Here is a 22,451-nt window from a genome sequence, read left to right on the forward strand (position 1 = left end):
TTGACAAGTTAAAGTAACTTGTAATGTGGCATTAAAATGATCACTAAATAGTGTCCCTTCTCTAAAGGTTAACAGATCAGATTTCCCAGTAAACTGATGACCAAGTTTGTCCACTACAAGGCAGTAGAACCTACAAGTTAGGGAATACATATTAGGGATGTGCAGAGAGCCCAGTATTTGTATTTGTATCTATATTTGATAAAAGATACAGTTGTGTTAAATTACAGTTTTTGTTTTATTATGCTCTTAATTTCAGGATATTAAAGTGTTGAAATAAGTATTTATGAATAAACTATCTTAAGAAGGAGGTCCCTACACCTAGTCTCAAACTCCAGTCTCCCAGATCATAGACGACTGCACTGACATTGCAGACAGACCTCTACCTATTTATACACCTATAGCATAGAGACAGCACAGTGTGTAACGTGTAGAGAAGAACTTTAAAGGATATTCTTGCTTTGCACTTTTCATTTATTGCCTAACTTTGTGGAAAGGAGAAGGGAAACAACAGGTTATGCAGAGACCCCCAACTCTGGGAGTGATGTCCAAATTAGGAAATGTGCGTCATGCAGCAAGTGGATGTGACTCCCCTTTTTGAGACCTGCTGATAGACATAACAGCGGAGCAGAGGAGAGACACTGAGATAGTGATGTGACCAACCTGCATGCTGGTATTTAACTTTTTTTTTCTTCCCAAAAACAAATATTTAAAAAAATATTAGTACGAAATAAATGTTCGTAAAAAACCCACTATTTGTGCTTTTCCGAATAATGTATTTGTATTCGGGCACACCCGTAATAAATACCACCTTAAAGTATGACCTGCAGACAGACTGTCACTGCTGCAACAAGGTTTATCAAGCCTCTGCTTTGTACCCCTTCCTGACACTGATGTGCATGAAGAAGTGGAGTGTGTTAATAAACTTTCTCTTCTTTCTTTTTGGATCTGGAGTCAAACTAAGACACCATCCAGAACTTCCAGTTAAAGCAGAGCAGACAGTAACAGCAGCAACAACTGCTGTAAATGATTTAGGTTGTATTCTAGATCATCAGCTCTGAGGGGACGCCATGGCACTAAAAGTTCTCAGTCAGGAAAGCAGCTCTGCTAGATGGTGGAACATTAAAACCTCTGGCTGTGCTTTGGTTCAATGTCTCTTTGATGATGATGATGATGATGATGATGATGCCACCTGCTGGTGCAGCAGTTCTCCTCAACTCTTCAAAACAAGCTCCAGACTGATCAAAATAAGCTTATTATGGTCATATCCAAACTTCCTCTATGAGCAAATGTCCAAAATCTCTATTTTCTTACAGTGGAACGAAGAATTATTCAAATAAAGTTTGTCTCACGTTCAAAGAATACAGCTCCTGGTTACTTAACCAACTATTTTAGTTTGATCAGAGATTATCAGAGCGATGCAACAAGAGGAAGTTTAACTAATATTATTCCTTTTAGATTCACAGACAGAAATACATTTACACAGCTGCAGTTCTCTGAAGCAACAAGAGTTTTAAAGTCTTTATAAAGTTGATGAAAAGTCAATTATATTTTTTTTCTTTGTATACTTCTATTTGCTTGTTTGTTTTGTTGTTGCATCTGTTTTAATCTTCCTCTATCAGCCATTTTACTCCCTTTTACATTCAGAGGAAAACAATGGAAATTAGCTTTTATCTTTATTGTGTTTTTATCCTCAATCATATAATGTCAGGACTGGGTGACTGCAGTGTAGTATGTACTTTTATTGTTGTCACATCTATCTATCTATCTATCCATCTATCTATCTATCTATCTATCTATCTATCTATCTATCTATCTATCTATCTATCTATCTATCTATCTATCATCACAGTACCATCACTAACTAACACTGACTGAAAGACACCAGACAAACTACAGCCTCCAACATGAACATCAAACACCTCTGACAGGATCATGAAACAACATCATGAACTTCACAAAGCTCATACATGTTACAAACTGTCATATTTAAAGTGTTCCTGTTATTTTGTCCACAATCACAACTGCTGTCAGCCTGTTAAAATGCTCTGCACCTCACCTGTGTGTGTTTACACTGTTGTGTCCCGCAGGTGGAGCTCTAACATCAACTTCAGCTTCACTAACTGTTGCAGGTTTGTTACTACTTGACTTCATCAATATCTTTACTGTTAATATTTGTCCCATTTAAACATGTTATGGGAACATAAACATAAATATAATATTATATAATGATGTAAAACACAGTAGACACAACAGTCTGGATCAACTGGACCCACTTTTATCTGTAGCAGACTCATAATTAATTGACAGTAACAAGTGTTTGTTGTTTTTTTAAAGAGTAGATATCTCAGTGTGAAGTTGAGAAATTATTAATAAGAACAACAGTTGTCATTTATATTGAACTTTACTGATAGAAGGTTTTAATGAGAAGAGAAACCTGCTGTAATCATTTTGGATGTGATGATTATTGTTTTATATTTTACAAGTTTTAAAGTAAAATATTTGACTTGACTGTTTTCTTTGCCAAACACACAATTCACAGAATATCAGTTAAACATCAGATAAATCAAAAAGTTTAATGTTTAGAAGTTTTAAAAATCGTGTAGAAATTATTGGCACATAGTTAGAATAGTTTTCTTTATAGATCACATTAAAACATAATCTGTTCTGTTAATAGATGAGTCTTCTCGACATGCGGAAACATTTAGGTTGCAACATTTAATTTAAGGTGTGTTGAAACATGATACTTGTTCTGAGTCGCTTCTTAACTTTCGTTTTTATTCTCCTGCTGATGACGGAGTAAGAAGTTCAGCCGGTGAGTAACTCAAACACAGATAAATATTAATTCATATATTAATGAGATAGAAGCGGTCTGTCTGTGATGTGGATTAGTGAGAACTGATTAAATACATGACGATAGATTTATATGAATAACTTTAATTGAATAATAACTTAATTGATCATCGTCAGGTGATCAGATCAGTTTATTATCACAGTAAATCAGCAGATATCGTTTATTAATCTGAAAAATGACTCCAGTCGTTTCTGTGTGACTCAAAGTTTAAACTGTCAGTGTTTTATCGCTTATCGATAAGGTTCATTACTGCAACTAGACCGTAAATCCGCCATTTTAACAACAGGTAGAGAAGTTACGTAACTCTGATGTTACATTAACAGAATTTCAGGTTCATCACTTTTAAATTAACGAAAGTCAGATTTAAAATTTACTCGAGTTAAACATGTTCAAATACTTCATTTATTTTAGGTTTATTTCAGGACGTTTTTTTTTTACAGAGAACAAAGCTCTGATTGACCACACCCAACACACACACACACACACACACCCAACACACACACACACACACACACACACACACACACACACACACACACACACACACACAGACAGACAAGTATTTCCAGTTTGTCAAATGTGAGAATTCGTTGTTTTCCTTTGTCGTACATGATAGTAAACTGAATATTTTTAAGTTTTGGACTGTTGGTCAAATAAAACAAGACATTTGAATAATCAATAATAAAAATAACTGTGATTATGTTTTGTCACAGTTGGTGACTTAGAGCTCTTTGTCTTCAGCAGAACTTCCTCTAACTGTGTGAAGAAGAGAATTCACAGTATTGTTTAATTCTCCATTCAGGTGTTGAAACCCAGCAGTTGGTCTCCAGTTGAATCAGTGTTGATGTTTCCAGCAGAGTGATATTATGGCGTCTGCAGGTGAGTCCAGTCAGACTTTATTAGTCTGGATATCTCTCCTCTCTCTCTGTCCACATATTACACACATAATAACATCACTTTGTCCTCAGACTGTGAGCCTGAATTCAATTCAGCTGATTCACCAACAGCTCTGATTTTCTTGTCTGTACAAAGACAAACAGTCTCAGATGGTCTGTTTGCTTGTTTGTTTTGCACTTTCATCTGTTTGATCAATTCCTGACTTCAGAGCAATTTTGTTCTCAGTTTGTCATGAAATGCAATTTTTATGCAACATTTTGTTATTTACTAAAGATTGATATATGCATCAAAATACAACTTTTAATGGGTCTGTACAGTCAGAGAACAGATGAGTCATTAATAATGTCATTAACATGACCGAGTGTGATTTTTGCAACAAAAAAAGTCAATACTGTATTTTAACTGTATTTTGATGATGTTGCATGTGCCAATAATTTCTATGCAATTTGAAAACATTTTCAACTTTTGATCTCTCTTATGTCAAGTTTAACTGATATTCCTTGAGCTGATATTTACTGTAGTCTTTTAAATCAAAGGCAAATAGAACTATTAGCAGCACAATCTGGTGTGTTGTGTGATTTTGCTGCTATGTGGTTTTTCTCCACATTTGATCTGGGACACAGAATGCTATCAGTAATCTATAAACTGAAGGAAACTGACACACAGTTGTTTTTTTATGATCATGTGTGTTAAATATTGTATAAAACTCGTCAATCTTAAAGGATTTTAAACATTTATGTCTCTGAGGTTTGATTATAACTGTGTTTTTCTGAATTTCTACAGAGGAAGATGATGGAAAATCCCAGAAGAGCAGGAGCAGAAGCCCTGACCGTGAGTGAAATTACCCTGAATGAGAATGTGTTGAACATTTTCTTGAACGAATAAAGTGCAAAATGCTCAAATAGTTAAACCATCAAATGCTTAAACTAAATTACAGTTTCTGCCTCTAATCATTGTTCGTTGTTCAAATGAAAGATTCAAGGAACTAAACCCCAAATAGATTAATAGATGATTAGAAAGCATTACTGAGATAATAACATGTAAATCACTTAAATAATATAAGGATTTTTTATTTAATGTGATGTTGTAATGTAGAACCTCACAAAACGTCATAACTTTTTGCAAGTTGTAACATTATAAGTTTAGTGGCAACTTTTATGTTAAAAATATAATAACCCCATATATATATGTATTGTAATAACTAAATAAATATATATCATGTATCAAGCTGGCCATCACTCATTACTACTGTAAAGTAAAACAAGCAGTCTCCATAAATCAGTTGCATGGACTGATGTAAAAAGTCTTGCTTTTGGTTTTATTAAGCCAAGTTATACAGATAATGCAGTTCTTTGTGCAACAGGCTTGTGGATATGACATAGCACTGCTTGAAACTGAGAATGTCAGCCAGAAAAATAATATATTACTTTAATATAGCCACAGGACTCTGTGAAGAGGCAACTGCGAACTTCTTGAAGACACCTTTTTTGTAATTTTTTGCCTCTATTTAATATGGCAGACTGTTCTCACTCCCAACTCGTCACATATCAAAGCTTGGTTAGGACCCCGTGGTATCACTTTTTAACGCACTGGGTACCCCTTTAGCGGGGTTGGACTGATTGGAAAGAAAAAACCCATGTTGTATCTTGGAGGCTAAAATCTTCATCTCTGTGGTGGGAGGAAGTTAAAACCCTTACAACCCCTACTGAAATCATGTTCCCGTGGCTATGGTAAGTGTTGAAAAGAAAGCACATCATGACACTCTGTAGAGCAGATTTAACATAATCTAAAAAAAAAAGACTTCCTAAAACCTTGATATTACAACTTCAACTTTAAGTTGGATTTAAAGGACTCAACAGAGTCAGACTGTTTGATGTCAGCAGGGAGATTATTCTAGAGAAAGGGGGTCTGATAGGAAAAGGCCCTGCTGACTTCTTTTTAACTTTGGGGACACACAGGAGCCCTGTAGTTTAGTGTAGAGAGCTTGAGATGGAATATAAGGTTGAAGGACATCAGACAGGTATGATGGAGCCCATTTAGGATTTTATAACTCATCAGAAGCACCGTAAAGTCTGACCTAACATAGCCAATGAAGGAAGTCTAGGATTGGTGTAATGTGGTCAAATTTTCTGAAAACAGAACATTACAGTAATCAAGTCTGGATGAAACAAATGTGTGTATTAGAGTCTCTGCATCATCCATGAATAGGGACGACCAATGATCAAACTGGTGTCTGTGTCTAGCAGGGCCAACGACCAGCATTTCAGTTTTATCAGAATTTAAAATCCAAAATTTAGTGACATCCAGTTTTTCACAGCAGCCAAGCAGGTTTCTAATTTAGTAATTTGAGTGTTTTCATCAACCCTAAAACCCATAATAGGAGCAAAGAAGTCGAGTCCGAATCCACAGCAAGTGGAAGATCATTTACTATTCTGGTTAGAGCAGTTTATGTTTTTGGGACAATACCAGTCATAAGTGATAAATTAACAACATTGAGCATTGAATGACCCCAAAAAGGCCAGAGGTTTTTGGAAAGTTTAGTTGGTAGGGAGTCAACTTGACAGATGGTTTAGAGGCTGACACCAGCTAAGACAAACACTCTCAATATTTGTAAGAACAGAGACTATCTGGGACTGTGGTGTTACTCATCAGTAGTTATAGGGTGGTTATATCCTACAGTGGTATAAGAGGAGTTCATTTAATGTTACATCACTTCTCAGTTACATTTTTTTCATTGATTTCTAGTTAGAGAGTCTTACAGTTGAAAATTGGTTAAATCTTTGTAAATCAAACAATGTAATGCACGACCAGTCAGTCTTACAATATCTGCTCTGGAAACTCTGGTACATTAGTTTGATACAGTAACTAAATAGTGTTTGTGTCCAAAAAATGTTTGCAAAAACCTCAGAACATCTAGCCCTTTATCTGCTGTCTGTTTTATCATAAGCGTTTGGTTAAAGGTGGATTTTTTTGTTGTTGAGGTTTGAAAGGTGTGCACATTTGCTTCTCTGCGACCTACAGTTACCCATAATACCCCTCTCTGCATAAGTTCATGGAGACGTTTACGTGTATCTTTGGAGAACCATAAATCCACCATAAGATTGAAGCTGTACAGATGACTCTTTTTTCTAATAAATCTGCTCATCACAGGCTCCACAATTAACTATGTAGCCTAGTGTTGTTTTTTTTCTGGAAGCAGCATTTAATTCAATATAATCTGGATGAAAATATCCTCAAGACCAGAGGACAGAAACAATCACTGCATATTTGAATGATGCCATTGTTAGTGGCCCCAACAGACCCATTAGAGAATGGATGTGAATAAAATAAAGAATTAATTTGTATATTTCTATATCCTTGCAGTCAGAGATAGTGTTGGATATCTGCTGCCTCTGAGTGAGTCAGACTGAACTGTTATAAATTGTTTTTGTTTATTAAAATGGAATTAAGTGTTTCATAGGTGGAGGGAATAAAATAAAAGATTTAAAAAACTAAATCACAGATTGATAGAAAATATAAAAATAATAACATTTAACTTTATTTTCATTTCAGTGTCTGAGCTGAGGGTTGTTCTGCTGGGGAACAGCTGGTCTGAGAGGAGTTCAGTGGGGAATTTCATACTGGGAACGACTGTGTTCAACACTGAGGAAGAACCAGACTTCTGTCTGAGAGTCAGTCGACTGATTCAGGACAAAAAAATAGTTCTCATCAACACCCCAGATCTGCTGCATCCTGACATCTCCCAACACAAGCTGTCAGAACATGTAAAAACCTGTGTAAGTCTCTCTGATCCTGGACCTCATGTGTTCCTGCTGGTTCTACAGCCTGAAGACTTCACTGAGGATCACAAGAAGAGGTTACAATCAATCCTTGAATGCCTCAGTGATCAATCATTTAATCATTCACTGATACTGATATCAACACCCAGAGAGCAGAGTTCAGGTTTCATGGAGGAATATATGAAACATCCACAGTTAGGAGACTTAATCAGAAAATGTAGATCCAAGTTGTTTTGGCAGAAGAACATTGAACATTCAGAGCTGTTAAGGATCATGGACCAAATTGTGAAGGAAAGTGATGGAGATCATGTGAGCTGTGACATATTTAAAGAAGCAACATCTGTTTTACCAAGTAGTCATGGAAACCTGAAACAAGAGGAAACATCTGGGATCAACTTGGATGCTTTTAGAGCTGCTGGTGGGTTCAGGAACATTTTTTACTGTGATGAATACAAACGACCTTTGATTAAGTTTGAACAATAAGTTAAGAGTTATTTTGGTTTACATTAATTTTTTTACAGGGCTGAAATATCTCAAGGATTCAGCAAAAAATGACTGAGTAAACTTACTAAATATTATCATGTGCAGTTAGACATTTATAAGATGAAGTTGATGAACTGTAATTGATGGTTTTGTCTTTTCACAGGGTTCAGACCTCATACATCACAAACTCCATCACCACCTGAACGTACAGTCAACCAGTGTAAGTAAATTAAATTCAGCCCTTATAATATGTTATTATTGTAACATTTCCTTCAAAATTTGATCTGCCGTTCAAAGGTGGTAAACCATGATGTATTCTATCTGTGACCATCTGTTTGAATCCAAACTCTCCTTGTGTTGGTGCAACAGCTGTGTCTTGTCCTGCAGCTGGGGACGTTCCTAAAATGCACCGTTCATCTGTTTGCTGACTTTGTAAAACTCAACCGCCGTGTAATGTTAGCTTGTTACTACATGTTTACTTGTTGTAAACATAAACTGTGGGAACTAGCATGGTTAGCTTGCTAAGAACATAATTTTGGTAACTTTCTGTTCAGCCAAGCAGCATCCCTCCTTTTCTACTGCTTTTATTGTTTCATCTTCCATTTATAGAAACAAAGATATAAACAATCAGTATTTTCTGAGTGAGAGGTCAAACTGGCAGGACAGTTAGGAGCTTCCTCATGGCTTCATCACACTGCCTCCCTGATCTCCAACAACTCTGTCTTTTGTGTCTTTGTAGTCTCCACGTGATGAATTATACACGTGGATAACAGTGAACACTTTCACACAGTCTCTCCTTGAAGACGTCCTTAGTGTTGTCCTCAGTTTTAAACTCAAAAGGTGACAGAAGTTGTTTGAATTGAACCAAAGAGAGTTTTAGAGAGAGTTTAATCCTAGTTTACTTTCACTCCTCCTGACAGCTGACTGATCACTGCATAAAGCAGCTGTGTTGTTAGAAATGTTCTGTTTGCTTGCAGTCCTAAATAATATAATACATCTCCTGCTGCTTTCATGCCATAAATATATAATAAGCATAATCAATAACATATTTCACTTTTAGGCTAGTTGTTACTTTGTATGAGAGATTAAACTGGTTAAATAAGCCACTTAAGAATCTAAATGCTGCTCCTACTAGCTCTGAATCAAGCTTGTTAGGTTTGGGTGTGAGTTTTTTGGAGGGTGTTTTATCAGGGCTGGGTACCAGGGTTCCTCCTCAGCACTGAAGGAGTGAGCAGCACCAGAGGAGCTACTGTATCTGTCACAGGTTGTCTCCCTCTGCTGTTGTAACTCTCTCTGCACCCACTTTGTTGTTTTCACTACTTTCTGGTTCCTTTGATGAGCTCATTTTATGATGAAACAATGCTGGTGTACTGGTGGGGATATAATAATTCTTCATGGGGCTATAGCTCCATTTAGCCTCTACTAGGGATGTGCAGAGATCCCAGTATTTGTATTTGTGTCTGTATTTGTTGAGGCAGCAAAAGTTATTTGTATTCAAATGAAAGTGGAAAAAGGCTTAAAATCACTTTTAATTTTAGAAAATTAAAGTGTTACAATAAGTGTTCATGAATAAATTACCACCGGGTCTCAAACTGGAGTCTCCCAGATCATAGACGAATGCGCTGATTACTGAGCTAAAACTTTACTCATATACTATTTATACATCCACACCACAGAGACAGCACAGCATGCAATGTGTAGGGAAGAACTTCAAAGGCAATTATTGCTTTGCACTTTTCATCATTGCCTATTTTTTACAACCTAACTTTGTGGAAAGGAGAAGTGGAACAACAGGTTATGGAGAGTCCGTTGGGAGCACTTTGCATGTGTCAATTGCTCAGCTTTATCTCTGGGGAACACCCCCAACAAATAATTTTTAAAATATTTGTATGAAACAAATATTCATATAAAACCCACTATTTGTGCTTTGCCGAATAATGTATTTGTATTCAGGCACACCCCTAGCTTCTACCTATAACTTATGTCTATGTCTCCACCTCCATCTCCCTCTTCAGCCTCAAATTCCCTTCCCTCAGAAGGCAGTCTGTGTGAATGTGGAAGTTATTCAGACTTAAAACTGTGGTGTGAAATTAAGTATGATGCAATTCTTGTAAAACAAAAAATAACACAAATGTAGCTTCTGTCTGACCTCCACAGTCTGGATGTGAAAACGTTTGTGTGGAGTCTCTCATTAAACCAGCAGGAATTACTTTCAGTCATCAAACTCCTGATTTCTGTCACTGTAATCAGAAGAAATTCATCATTTCATACAAATCTGAAACACATGATGCTGTAAAAATGAAACATCGACCAGCTGCCAGGAAACATCAGTGAGGAGGTGGACTAAATTCTTTTATCGTAACCTTTATTTTAATGAAATTTGATTGCTATATTTATTTATTTATTGACAATTCTGTTTTTACTGAGATAATAAATCATATTTAAATAGTTTTAGATCTCTTTTTCTTTAGTTTTTAACCAAAAAGAAACAAACAATAACAACATCAGCAAGAGACAAAAAATGGGAAAATCACAACAGTAATAAATTAAATTAAATAGAATAGAATAATTATCCACCCACCCTCCAGTCATTGAAATATTGTCATATAGCAGCATATTAAATAAAGGCAGTGCACCTGTACATTTGATAAAATATCAAAGGTAGTGACTTTACATCAAGTAGGTTTCTATATATTGTATAAGAACAGGTGTTAGTCACATTATATTCATATATGTATCCACACATGCACACACATGCATACGCATACATCAATAAACACATACGAACATACAGTATACAGACCTGTTTTCATATATATACGTCCATCTATAATTGATGACTATATTTACAACAAGTAACTGGTTCTATAGGGTCTCCTGGACAGATTTATTGGCACAAGAATTACATCACAGTGATATACGCGTGTTTTAAAGTGACTTAACACCACAGTGATGGTGACTTGTTTACTTCCACCTGTAACTTGTGTTTGTCCAGATCAATATCTCAGATTTGTCTGTAAGGCTGTTTTGTCATCATGGTTGAGTACCTGCTGTGTCGACTCACCTGTTGCCACTAACTCTGAACTGTGATAATGTGTTTTTTCTCCTTGTTGTTTTACAGTCTCTACACTGAGGATTGTGCTGGTGGGGAAAAGTGAAGACAAAAAGAAAAAACTTGGAAACTTCATCACTGAAAATCAGGATTTTCATTTCCCAAAAAAAACAATATTCAAACACTGTGTTGCCACCTGTGGAGAGTGGAGAGGAAAATCATTGACTGTGGTAAAAACTCCAGACATCTTCAGTCTGTCTGAGCAGAAACTGAGAGAAGAAGTGATGAGGTGCATAAATCTTTGCTTCCCAGGACCAAATGTTCTGCTGCTGTTAGTGAAGACTTCTGAGTTTAAGGAAGAGGACAAACAAAGACTGAAGTTCATCCTGAGTTTGTTTGGTCAAGATGCTTTTAAACACTCCATGGTCATCATCACACACAAGGAGAATGCAACAAGTTTCAATGTGAATCAGCTGATTGAAGACTGTGGAGGAAGACACCACAACATGTTTGAAGAAGACCACAGACAGTTAATGGAGAGGATTGAGAACATTGTTCATCGAAACAAAGGAACCTTCCTCACCTTCACTGAAGAGACCATTAAACCAGTTTTAAACCTGGTTCTGTGTGGGAGGAGAGGAGCAGGGAAGACTTCAGCAGTCAAGGCCATTTTAGGTCTTCAGAGCTTCATTCAGTCTCCAACTCATCAGAGTGTGTTAAACATCAGGGAGAGGTGTGTGGACGTTGGGTTTCCCTGGTGGAGCTGCCTGCCTTGTATGGAAAACCTCAGGAGGCAGTGATGGAGGAATCATTCAGGTGTATCTCCCTCTGTGATCCTGAGGGCGTCCATGCCTTCATCCTGGTCCTACCTGTGGATCCCCTCACTGATGAAGACAAGGGAGAGTTAAAGACCATCCAGAACACACTCAGCTCTCCAGTCAATGACTTCACCATGATTCTGTTCACTGTGGAGTCAGATCCTACAGCTCCAGCTGTTGTTGACTTTGTAAGAAAGAAGAGAGACATCCAGGAGCTCATTCAGAGCTGTGGAGGAAGACATGTTGTTCTCAACATCAAGAACAAGCAGCAGATCTCTGAGATGTTAGATACTGTGGAGAAGATGAGACAATCTAAAGATAAACCATGTTGCTATACAACTGAAACATTTGCACATGCCCAAATGGAAAAGATCAACATGCTACAGACTGAACTTACACAACTTCAAACAAAAAGCATGGTCACCTGTAAGTACACTTTTAAGAGCTTTGATCTTGTTTTGTGCTGTTGATTAATGCAGCATTTGTAAAGTAACACTTTTTGTTCTGATGTTACAGGTGATGATGAGAATCAGAGCTCAGAGAGTCTCAGGATTGTGCTGATAGGGAAGACTGGCTGTGGAAAGAGCACTTCAGGAAACACCATTCTGGGAAGAAAAGAGTTTAAAGCTGAATCAAGCCAAACATCAGTCACCAAACGTTGTCAGAAAGCAAAGAGTGAAGTAGATGGTCGTCCTGTCATTGTGGTAGACACTCCTGGTCTGTTTGACACAAACTTGTCCCATGAAGAGGTTAATGAGGAGATGGTGAAATGCATCAGTCTTCTGGCTCCAGGACCACATGTCTTCCTGTTGGTGTTACAGATTGGCAGATTCACACAAGAAGAGAAGGAGACAATAAAACTCATCAAGGAAGGTTTTGGGAAGAATTCAGAAAAATTCACCATCATTCTTTTAACTGGAGGAGATAACCTGGAGGATGAGGAGATGTCCATTGAGGATTACATTAAAGAGAAATGTGATGATTCCTTTAAGAAGCTGATTGCTGACTGTGGAGGAAGATACCATGTGTTTAATAACCGTGAAAAACAAAGCCGCACACAAGTCAGTGAGCTGACAAACAAGATTGACTCCATGGTGAAGAAAAATGGCGGCAGCTGCTTCACCAATGAGATGCTGCAAGAGGCCGAGGCAGCAATAAAGAGGGAAGTGGAGAAGATCCTGAAGGAGAAGGAAGAAGAGATAAAGAGAGAGAGGGAGGAACTTGGAAGAAAACATGAAGAAGAAATGAAGGCAATGAAAAGAAGAATGGAAAAACAGAGAACAGAAATTGAACAGGAGAGACAACTGAGAACAAAACAGCTAAAGGAAATGGAGGAAAAAATTAAGAAGGAGTGTGAACAGAGAAAGAAAGATCAGGAAAAAAGAGAGGAGGAAATGCAAGAAAGGAAAAGTCAAGAAGAAATTGAGCGTCAAGAGTGGGAACAAAAACTTGAAACTCTGGAGGAAAAAATTAAATCAGACTCAGAGTCAAAGGAAACCACTGACAGACAGTTGAAGCAGATTAGAAAAGAGATGAGAAAAAAACAACTGGCTTGGGAAATGGAACGAAAGGAGTTTTGGGACAAACAACATCGAGAAGAAGGAAAAAGACGACAGGAGGAACAAATAATACTTGTACGGCTCCAAGAAGAATATGAGAGGGAAAGAGAAAAATATGAAAACAAAAGAAAAGAACAAGATCGATTCAGAAGAGAACAGGAGGAGAAAGAGAAACAAGAATTAAAGGAAAAGTATAAGAAGAAAATGGAGGAAATGAGGAAGAAATATGAAGAGGAGGCCAGAAAACAAGCTGAAGAACTTAATGAATTTAGAGAGAAATACACCAAGGACTTCGAAGCTCTGATAGAAAAGTATGACGAGGAGCTGAAGGATGTGAGGCAAAGATATGAGATGTTAATGAGAGAGAAAAAGGAACACAAAAATGAGTTCACTCTTTTGCAAAACCTCTCCAGCCACAAAGAAGAAAGTCTAAAAGAAGAATTGAAGGAACTGCAGAAAAAGCAGGAGGAACAGATGAAATACTTAAAAAAGAAATACAAGAACAAGTGCATCATTTCATGATGATGCTACATTATTTATTTAATGAAAGGAGCACAGAATATTCAAGGAAAACTGAGCTGTAAAGACTTTTGCCTGCTGACTCAGGTTACTAATATTTGATTGGCCACATTGATCCAAATGCAGTTGATCATAATGGCTTACTCCAGACAGTTCACTGTGTGTCACGTTAAAATGCAACTTCCAATAATAGCCTGGACCAATCATAAAGGAACAGCTGAAATAATATTCATACGAGCACTGACTGAAACAGCTGTAGTGACAAGAGCAAGCATGTTCAAGAGAAACTGAACTGGCTTTAAAGGTTTGCCTGACATTATCTTTGAGCAGTTTAATAATGTAAATATTAAATAGAATGTCACCTTGTTTCCCTAAACTACCCAATTCATAAATATTACACCAATATTTACATGTTTAAAAATGACTGTTACATTAAAACAACATAAATGATCTCAAAAGTGTTTTTAGAAATTGTCAGACGTGAATTGATGCCAACAGGTCCTCATAATTAAACAACACATCTGACTGCTGACTGTGGATGAGGATACCATGTATTCAATAACAAAGATCAGAGAAACCATTAACAAGTCAGCAAGTTGCTGACTAAGGTTGACACCATGATGAAGGAAAATGGAGGCAGCTGCTACACCAATGAGATGTTCTAAGAGGCCGAGGCAGCAATACAGAAGGCAGTGGAGAAGATCCTGGAACACAAAAATGAGTTTACTCTTTTGCACAACCTCTCTAGTCACAAAAAAGAAAGTCTAAAAGAAGAATTGAAGGAACTGCAGAAAAAAACATTAAGAACAGATGAATAACGTGCTTCATGTCGTGATCACAAATGTGTTTAACAGTCAGATCATCAAGTGAGATATTTTAAGTTGCTGCTTCCAATATTATAACCAGAAATAATCAACAAGTAACATCTGGAATGATGTTCATTAAATGACTGACTGCAACAGCCGTAATATTTTAATTCAACTAAATGTTTTTCTGCGTGGAATGATCACTAAACATCCGAGAACAAACATGTTGAGTGCAAACATCTTAGTTACAGAACATAAAAGTAAAAGAGAGAGTCAGTAAAGGAAGGATTGGAAGATTTACTTGTTTATTCAAAATGATCTTTGTGCTCATCAAGATGTGAGAACATGATGTGAACATATTACAGGATGTAAATAAAACACTGACAGGACACCTGAAATAACATAATGTGATGTAATAATGTAATATCACCTCTTTTCCTTTAACATCCAATTCACTATTATTACTGCAATATGTAAGTTTAAGTCAAATCAATATGACATGTAAATAGTTGTGTAGAAACATTAATGTTATAAACTGAATGTCACTAATGTGTTTGGTTCAGTTCTGTTCGATATTTTAAAACAGATATACATATTTTTATTTTACATTCTTTGATTTTTTAAATTTATTTTAAACACACATATATAACTGAAGCAGTGAATAATAATGTTGTCAGCTGTCTGACACTTCACTATTGTAGGAGCTGTTTGTTGGTTTGTTTTGTTTGGTTGTTGTTTTGTTTGTTTGGTGATTGGTATCGTCTGATTGTTTGATTATTCTACATGTTTGTTTTATTTAGATTTGATTTTGATAGTATTTTCTTTTTGAAAGTTTCTTTTGTTTTGTTTAATTATTTGCTTGTTTAGCATATTTAGTTTTTGGGTAACTAGTATTTTGTTTTGTGAACTAGGTAACACTTTGGGCACCTGAGGTTATACAGGCAGGCAGGCAGGTTTAGGACCAGCATGCACCTGGATGGGCCTCTGATTTTTTACTAGAGCAAGAGAAGCAGCAGGAACCAAGATTTATTTGTTCTTTTGTTTACTTGCTTGTTTTTGAGAGATAAATCATAAGAAATGCAACGTCCATTGTCCCTGCAAAGTTTTTTGCAATGAGACAATGGATGTTGATTCTAAGTTTGATTTAAATTTGATTTTGATTTTTGACAAATGGCCACTACAAGTATTGTCTGATGCTTTTGTTAGTTGGTCAACAATTGTTCTAGTTGTAATGTTTTTAATACTTTTATAATCTGCAAAAAAATAAAATAAAATAAAAAATAAAAAAAAAATATATATATATATATATATGCACAAATTCTTAAATAGCAAAAAGGTAACTGACATTGCACCCAGCAAGGCAATCAGATATTTACAGACAAAACCCTAAAATATTCTGGTGTTCAGATTAGCAAAAACTGGAATGGTTGTTAAATTTTGATGCATTTAAGTTAATATATGGTAAGCCTCTGACAGTAAATCACAATGTCTGCACTATTTAATGATGGTCTCTAGATTTGAAGGTGAAAGATTTTCTTTTTACAATATATACGTTGTGCTCTGGTCCTGGCTTGTTGGAGTTTATGGTGTCTTGTAAGCCCATGTGGGCTGGGCATACAGTTGTATGCATGACACAATAATAAAAATTTAATTCATTCATTCATTGTAAACATGACAAAAATGGGGATTTTGTTCCTTTTGTTCCTTCCTCCCTAATTTTGACTTCACCTAATGAATCAGCTCAATAAATCAGATAATTGATACTCATATTTAAATATTAATGATATTGTATAGGTCAATTCATTCTGGACAAGCCTATATTTTATCCTAACATATGCAATATTTTTTTAATCTTTACTTTTCAAATAAGTTTTAGTTTGAGATGAGATAATGAGCTTCAAGATGTTATGACTGATGTCTCCTCATAATGAATGTTTTAATGTTAGCCTGTGCCTGTCCCCCGACCACTTAAATCAGTTAAATCTAAAATAAACAAAAGAGGAGTCACTCATAAAAATCTAATAAAAATGAACACCACTACCGCAATAGTACAACAAAATAAGAGAATTGAATGTGGACTCTTAAGCATTAGATCATTATCATCCACAGCCGTATTAGTAAATGATCTAGTCTCACATTATGGTATTGATTTATTTTGTCTCACTGAAACCTGGCTGCGTCATGAAGAATATGTTAGCCTAAATGATCCACTCCTCCCAGTCATACTAATACTCTTCCACAATGACTGAGATTTATAAAACAGAACCATGCATTTGCACAACTCTATTAATCTGACAAAAGACTGAGTATGCATACTTCTAGCTTTGTGCGTACAAACAGTTTTAGTAACAATTTAAATGTAATGATCTGCAAACTGCCCTCAAACTAGATTCTTTCATCCCCACTGAAGAAGTTAAAGCTTTATTTTCTGATGTTATTAATGACTCTTGTGATTGTTTTTTTTAATTTAGTTTTGTCACTTCATTGGTTGGTTGTCTAGATGTGCTGTTATCGTAAGTTGTTATTGTTGTGTTGTTGTTTGACTGTGAATGTTTCTTGTTCGCAGGTCTTTCTTGAAAAAGAGATCTTGATCTCTTGATCTACATAGCGACACAAATATGTTGGTTTTAATCAATCATGTAGAGAATAGCTGAGAATGTCAAGTATTTGGAAAAAAATGACAAATAAACTGCACTTTAAAGATTGTAGAGTTTATTTCATCAATGCAAAAGCATGCAAGCGGTAACAAGTGAATAACTAAGTCAAAAATTAAAAATCCAATAATTAGGAGTGGGTGATGTAATGATATATACCATTTGATGATATAAGTGCATTAACCATTAGAGATTTTCCCATATTGTTTATACTTTTAATCATCTCTGTGTGTATTGTGGATATTGTTGCAAATCGCTGAGCAGGATTGATTTATATTGATGCTGTATATTTATATGATGTTTGCATCAATGTCACCTGACCTTAATTTGTATTCAAACTTCTGGATCAGCCAAATAGAGAATGCCTGTCAGGTGATTTTAACCATTAACAGTTTTCCAATTGATCTTCTTGGAACTTTGCTATATGATATATATCAATATCACAATATAAAAACCACATATACTGTGAGAGAATTTTATCCTTATTACCCACTCCTATCAAACATAATCACATGATTACATACTGAATATTGAAAATCAATGTCTTAAAACTGGATAGATGATAGCCTAAATGGTAATGAAATAAAATGTCAACCAAAAAAATCTTAAAACAAAAAAGTAAAACATTTTGAAATATGGGGTAAATGGTGATAAACTGTTCTCAGAAACTGGTTCATCAAACCACAATGTATTACTGAATAAATGCATTTTTTGTCAAAATGTCAAAGTGCATCAGTGACTAATGAAAACTGATATTTTACTTTTTAATACAAAATGTCACCATCATCCTGTGATTAACCATAAAATTATAAGTAATTAGTGATGAGAATAAAATGTTTAAATCTGTGATGAATAATTAACAAGACACAGTAACAGTTCCAGGCAAGTCATGGAAAAAAGGACAAAATGATCCAAAAAGGCATAAAAAAGCCAAACTCATAGATGGAGATATAGCAAAAAGAGTCAAAAATAAGTTTCAGTCTTTTTGCTATTTTCACTAATTACCTTGACATTTTTTTGTCTTAAATTTTTTTTTATTTGGTTGAAGTCACTTACTTCAGAGCTTTGATTGAATGTTGAATGACTAAATATTTTCTAATGCCAGGAACATAAAATAGTTTCTGACACATTAATGCTGGTTAATATTTTATCCTCGACTGTCCTTTTTCCAGACTTTCTAAGAACCCCCAGAATCTTTTATTTTCAATTTCTTTTTGGGGTAACTGTTATTCACACTGTATTATTTTGGCCCCACATTCATATAAAATGCAGTGATTATTAATAACTCAATCACAAAGAGGTAACACACCTACAGTCCGTATCCTAAATGGTAGCAGACACCAAACCAAAAATGAAAATTAACAACAAAACGCCTGCATTCACACCAGGGAAGCTGTCTCATCATTCCGTTGGCTGGATAGAGCCCGCTGTTCCTGTGTTCAAACAAAGGACAGAGAATGGTTAATAAAAGGGGTTAGGGTGGGAGGGACTTGCAAACTGAGACAAGGAAAAGGAAAACAACCTCTATGTTTCTTGCAAGGAGTCAGGACACCTGCTGCTTACTCTATGTAGAAAGATAGAGCTAGCAGCAGAAGTGCAGCAGCAGCAGCTCTGTCTGTGTGGACACTGCATACCCCATGAGCATGCTTGTGGTGCACTGCCAAAACGTTCCAGATGGAACTCGCACTCTAAAATTATTTTTCTGCATGTCGGACTAAGCTGATTATTAAACTATTTTGACAGTAATTGTTCGGGTCACAGAGCGTATTCTTCATACAACTGCATGCACTGAACTGTAATGTCCATACTGTGACGGTTCGGGACAAATACACCGTTACACCCCGACTAATAAATCTAATTTATTATTGCCCCTTATATTGCCTATTACTGCCCTTTTAAATGTCCGATTAAAAGCTGTATTCTTAATTGAGTTTGTACATTCAGTTTTATTTCTCTTTTTAAAACTGCATTTTCAAATTGATTTTATTCCATTATTTATGCAGGAATTCATTAATTGAAGCTTATTTAGCGACGTTTCAGGAGCTGGACCACAGCTCAACTGTGCCACTTCTGGCATTCCTATAAATACTACCTAATCCTCTCCTTTTCTTTCACTCTCGTATTCCACTAGTAAAGTTTTAGTTACAAAGACTTGATTTCCTGCATTCTGGTGAATTTTAGTGCATGTGAATAACAAACTAATGAGCCAACAACAGAACAATGTACTATTATGAACCTCAAATAAAACCTCAAAGGTACATATCATCAAGGAGGGACTACTGTGGCACCAACACTGCTCTCTTCACCTTCAAAAAGTAAAAAAGCAGTAACATGCCATATTTTCAATGTACCATTATAATAGTTAACCACTCTCTCACCTGTTTAAAACTATTTTTTTCCATAAAATTACCCTAAACTGCTTATATTTGATTTTTCTAACATGTCTTGTACCTGTAGGTTGTTCTGAAGTAGTGGGCTTCTGTACTACTGTGGCATCAATGCTACTCTCTCCACCTCCAAAAAGAAAAAAGCAATAGCACAGCACACCATATCTTTTAAAGCCCCTGGAAAGGCAAATCCATGACCGGCTCTTAATTTGGGACCTAATGTGCATATAGTAAACACCTAAAAGGTATGAGAACATAACCTTTGACATAGCCTATGTAATTCTTTGGAAAGTCTCTCTCCCTTCCCTTGTTACTGAGTTGCAGTTAGGCTGGGCTAAGCAAGGGTAGGAGAGATCAATCATCTCTCTCAAATTTAGGAGAGAGATGATTGACGTGGCTATCCGGCCAAGCTGACATCACAACACTTACTATCATCTCCCCTGTGAGAAAACAATGCACTGCACTTTTCTTTTCTCTTTGATAGATTGAGAATTCAAATTAGCCTGGCATGATTTGAAAGCTACTGTGTTAAGCTAACTAGCAGACTGGGGTACACTACCCAAATCTGTATTAATAATGGAGTGGATAAGTAGCTCAAAAGTGTAGTACAGCAAAGCTAATGCTAACTGTTTCATGTAAGTGAATGAAAGATGCTAAAACACTTAGCTTCTTGATCTGGGAGGTGTAGTTTAATAAAAACACAGATATGTGTGGTCTAGTGTGCTAGTTAGCCGATTAGTCAAGATAACTAGCAGACTACTGGGGTAGATGATAATAAGCTCAAAAGTTTTGCATAGAAAAGCTAGTGCTAACCCTTTCATGAGGGGTACAGTCAAATAAAAGCACAGATTTTGATGGTCTAACCTATTCTGATACTTAGTCAATAAGCTTAGTCAACTTAGTCAAACTTTCTAACCAAGTAGGGTCCATTTTATAGATTTGGTAATTGAATGGAAAATAAAATGGTACTTCAGCTGAAAGTGAGCTATCAATCAGTCGTGATCTGAACACACCCACACAATCATGAGAAATGGTTTGAGCAGCCAAATGAGCTGTTTTTGAGCTTGGTTTCCTAATAGTTTATTTTCGTTTTGATTTTTGTGGATGCTTAAAGAGACACTCAACTTTGATATCATATATGCATTTTTACTATTTCAAGCCACATGTCCAGAGGCTTTACTGTACCAATATAATACAGTTAACAACTCTCTTCACCTATTCAAAGAACAGAGCAAGAGCACAATACCCTACTCAGTTTACTGATGTACACAAACAGTTAACCATCAAAGGTTAAAATAGCCCTTTAACCAACACAAACATTAAATAACAAGTTTCAACAAATTACAGTAGCCTGAATAGTGATAGAAGACGTTGTGTTGTCTCAATAATTTTAAATTATGAGCTCAAAGTATGAACTCACTGACTGAAATGTTCACCAAACTGACTGAATTTTCAAATAATATTGATCATATTAACCAGACTAGATATGGCAATTATATGCCATCAATATTTTTGAGGAAATTGGAAAGTGAACTACTAATTTTATTATTGATTGTCCATATTCTTGGCAGCTTTAACATTGTCAGGGGACGATGATGACGCATCGGTAACACTATCTACGTTAGGTAGGAAGCAAACATTAGATAGCACATTTATTTACCTTTCTTTTTTTCTGTCTTTCCCTCCCTGCTCCACCCTTCCTCTTTTTTCCATCGTCTTGCTGAAAAGTCATTTAGCCGCTCTAGATGCACTTCCTGCCAAACAAAACGTGTAACTGCCAACTACTTTCTCTCTCTCTCTGTCTTCTACTGCCTGGCTGTCACAGCACGCAGGCAGTGTTGCATTCAAAGTTCTCAGCCTGTGGTGTGCCTACCGCACCATTTAGCAGGCCAGACCACCAGGAAAAGACTCAGCGCTCCCGATTGCCAGTCTGGGCTTGTTTGCAGGGTTCTGAGGGGGTTCATTGCCTGGGTGCTATTGTGGATTCCTGTAAGCTTCCCCACAACAAAGTCAGCAAGTGGAAGAACTACGCTCATCAATTGTTTTTCTTAATAAATCATTTAAACCCATCTTGTTCTTGGTGTGGTCCTTGCTAGTGAATGTATTTTTAAATGATGTACTTATTGGCTATTTTAAAGTTACATTTGTAAATCCCTTTTTAATTTGAACAATTTATTGATGGATAATTATTTCATTTTATATTTCCTCTTTTTAATTGTACAATTGCTTATTAATTAATGAATTGCTTTATTACTATTTCCGTGACCTTTGTGGTCCTCCATATCGAACAACATCTCCTTCTCCTTCATTAAAAATCCAGAATCTCTGAATATGTAAATATTGTTGATTTCTTAAGTTTTCCTGCTGGACACCAGATGTCTCCTCCTTCACTGTAAAGTCTATTCTCAGTGTTTGTGCACTGGAGGCTTCAAGTTTCCACATCACACTTGTGTAATTTGCATACTGGACCAAATTGGCTACAAACTAGTTGTGATGTCACAAATCCTGCTTGTAGGTTCACGTGTTAAACTGAGATTTAAGGTGAACTCAGAGAAACTTTCCTCCTTCAGCAGATGAATGTGAAAACAAACTCTGCACATACATCATTCTGCACAGAGAAGAGAACAACATCCAACTGAAGGAACA

General features: G+C 36.1%; 1 protein-coding gene and 1 pseudogene across 1 annotated transcript; both read left to right on the plus strand.

The window, feature by feature from the left end:
- Positions 1-7,112: 7,112 nt before the first annotated feature.
- LOC122968931 (GTPase IMAP family member 5-like) lies at positions 7,113-8,055 on the plus strand. The gene is made up of 2 exons (XM_044334476.1): positions 7,113-7,144; positions 7,301-8,055. Coding segments are annotated over exons 1-2 (711 nt in total). The 5' UTR covers positions 7,113-7,143; the 3' UTR covers positions 8,011-8,055.
- A 114-nt stretch (positions 8,056-8,169) lies between these two features.
- LOC122970090 lies at positions 8,170-14,360 on the plus strand (annotated as a pseudogene).
- The last annotated feature ends 8,091 nt before the right edge of the window (positions 14,361-22,451 follow it).

The sequence above is a fragment of the Thunnus albacares genome, chromosome 2 (genome assembly GCF_914725855.1).
Source record: "Thunnus albacares chromosome 2, fThuAlb1.1, whole genome shotgun sequence".
In the NCBI taxonomy this organism is placed as follows: Eukaryota; Metazoa; Chordata; class Actinopteri; order Scombriformes; family Scombridae; genus Thunnus; species Thunnus albacares.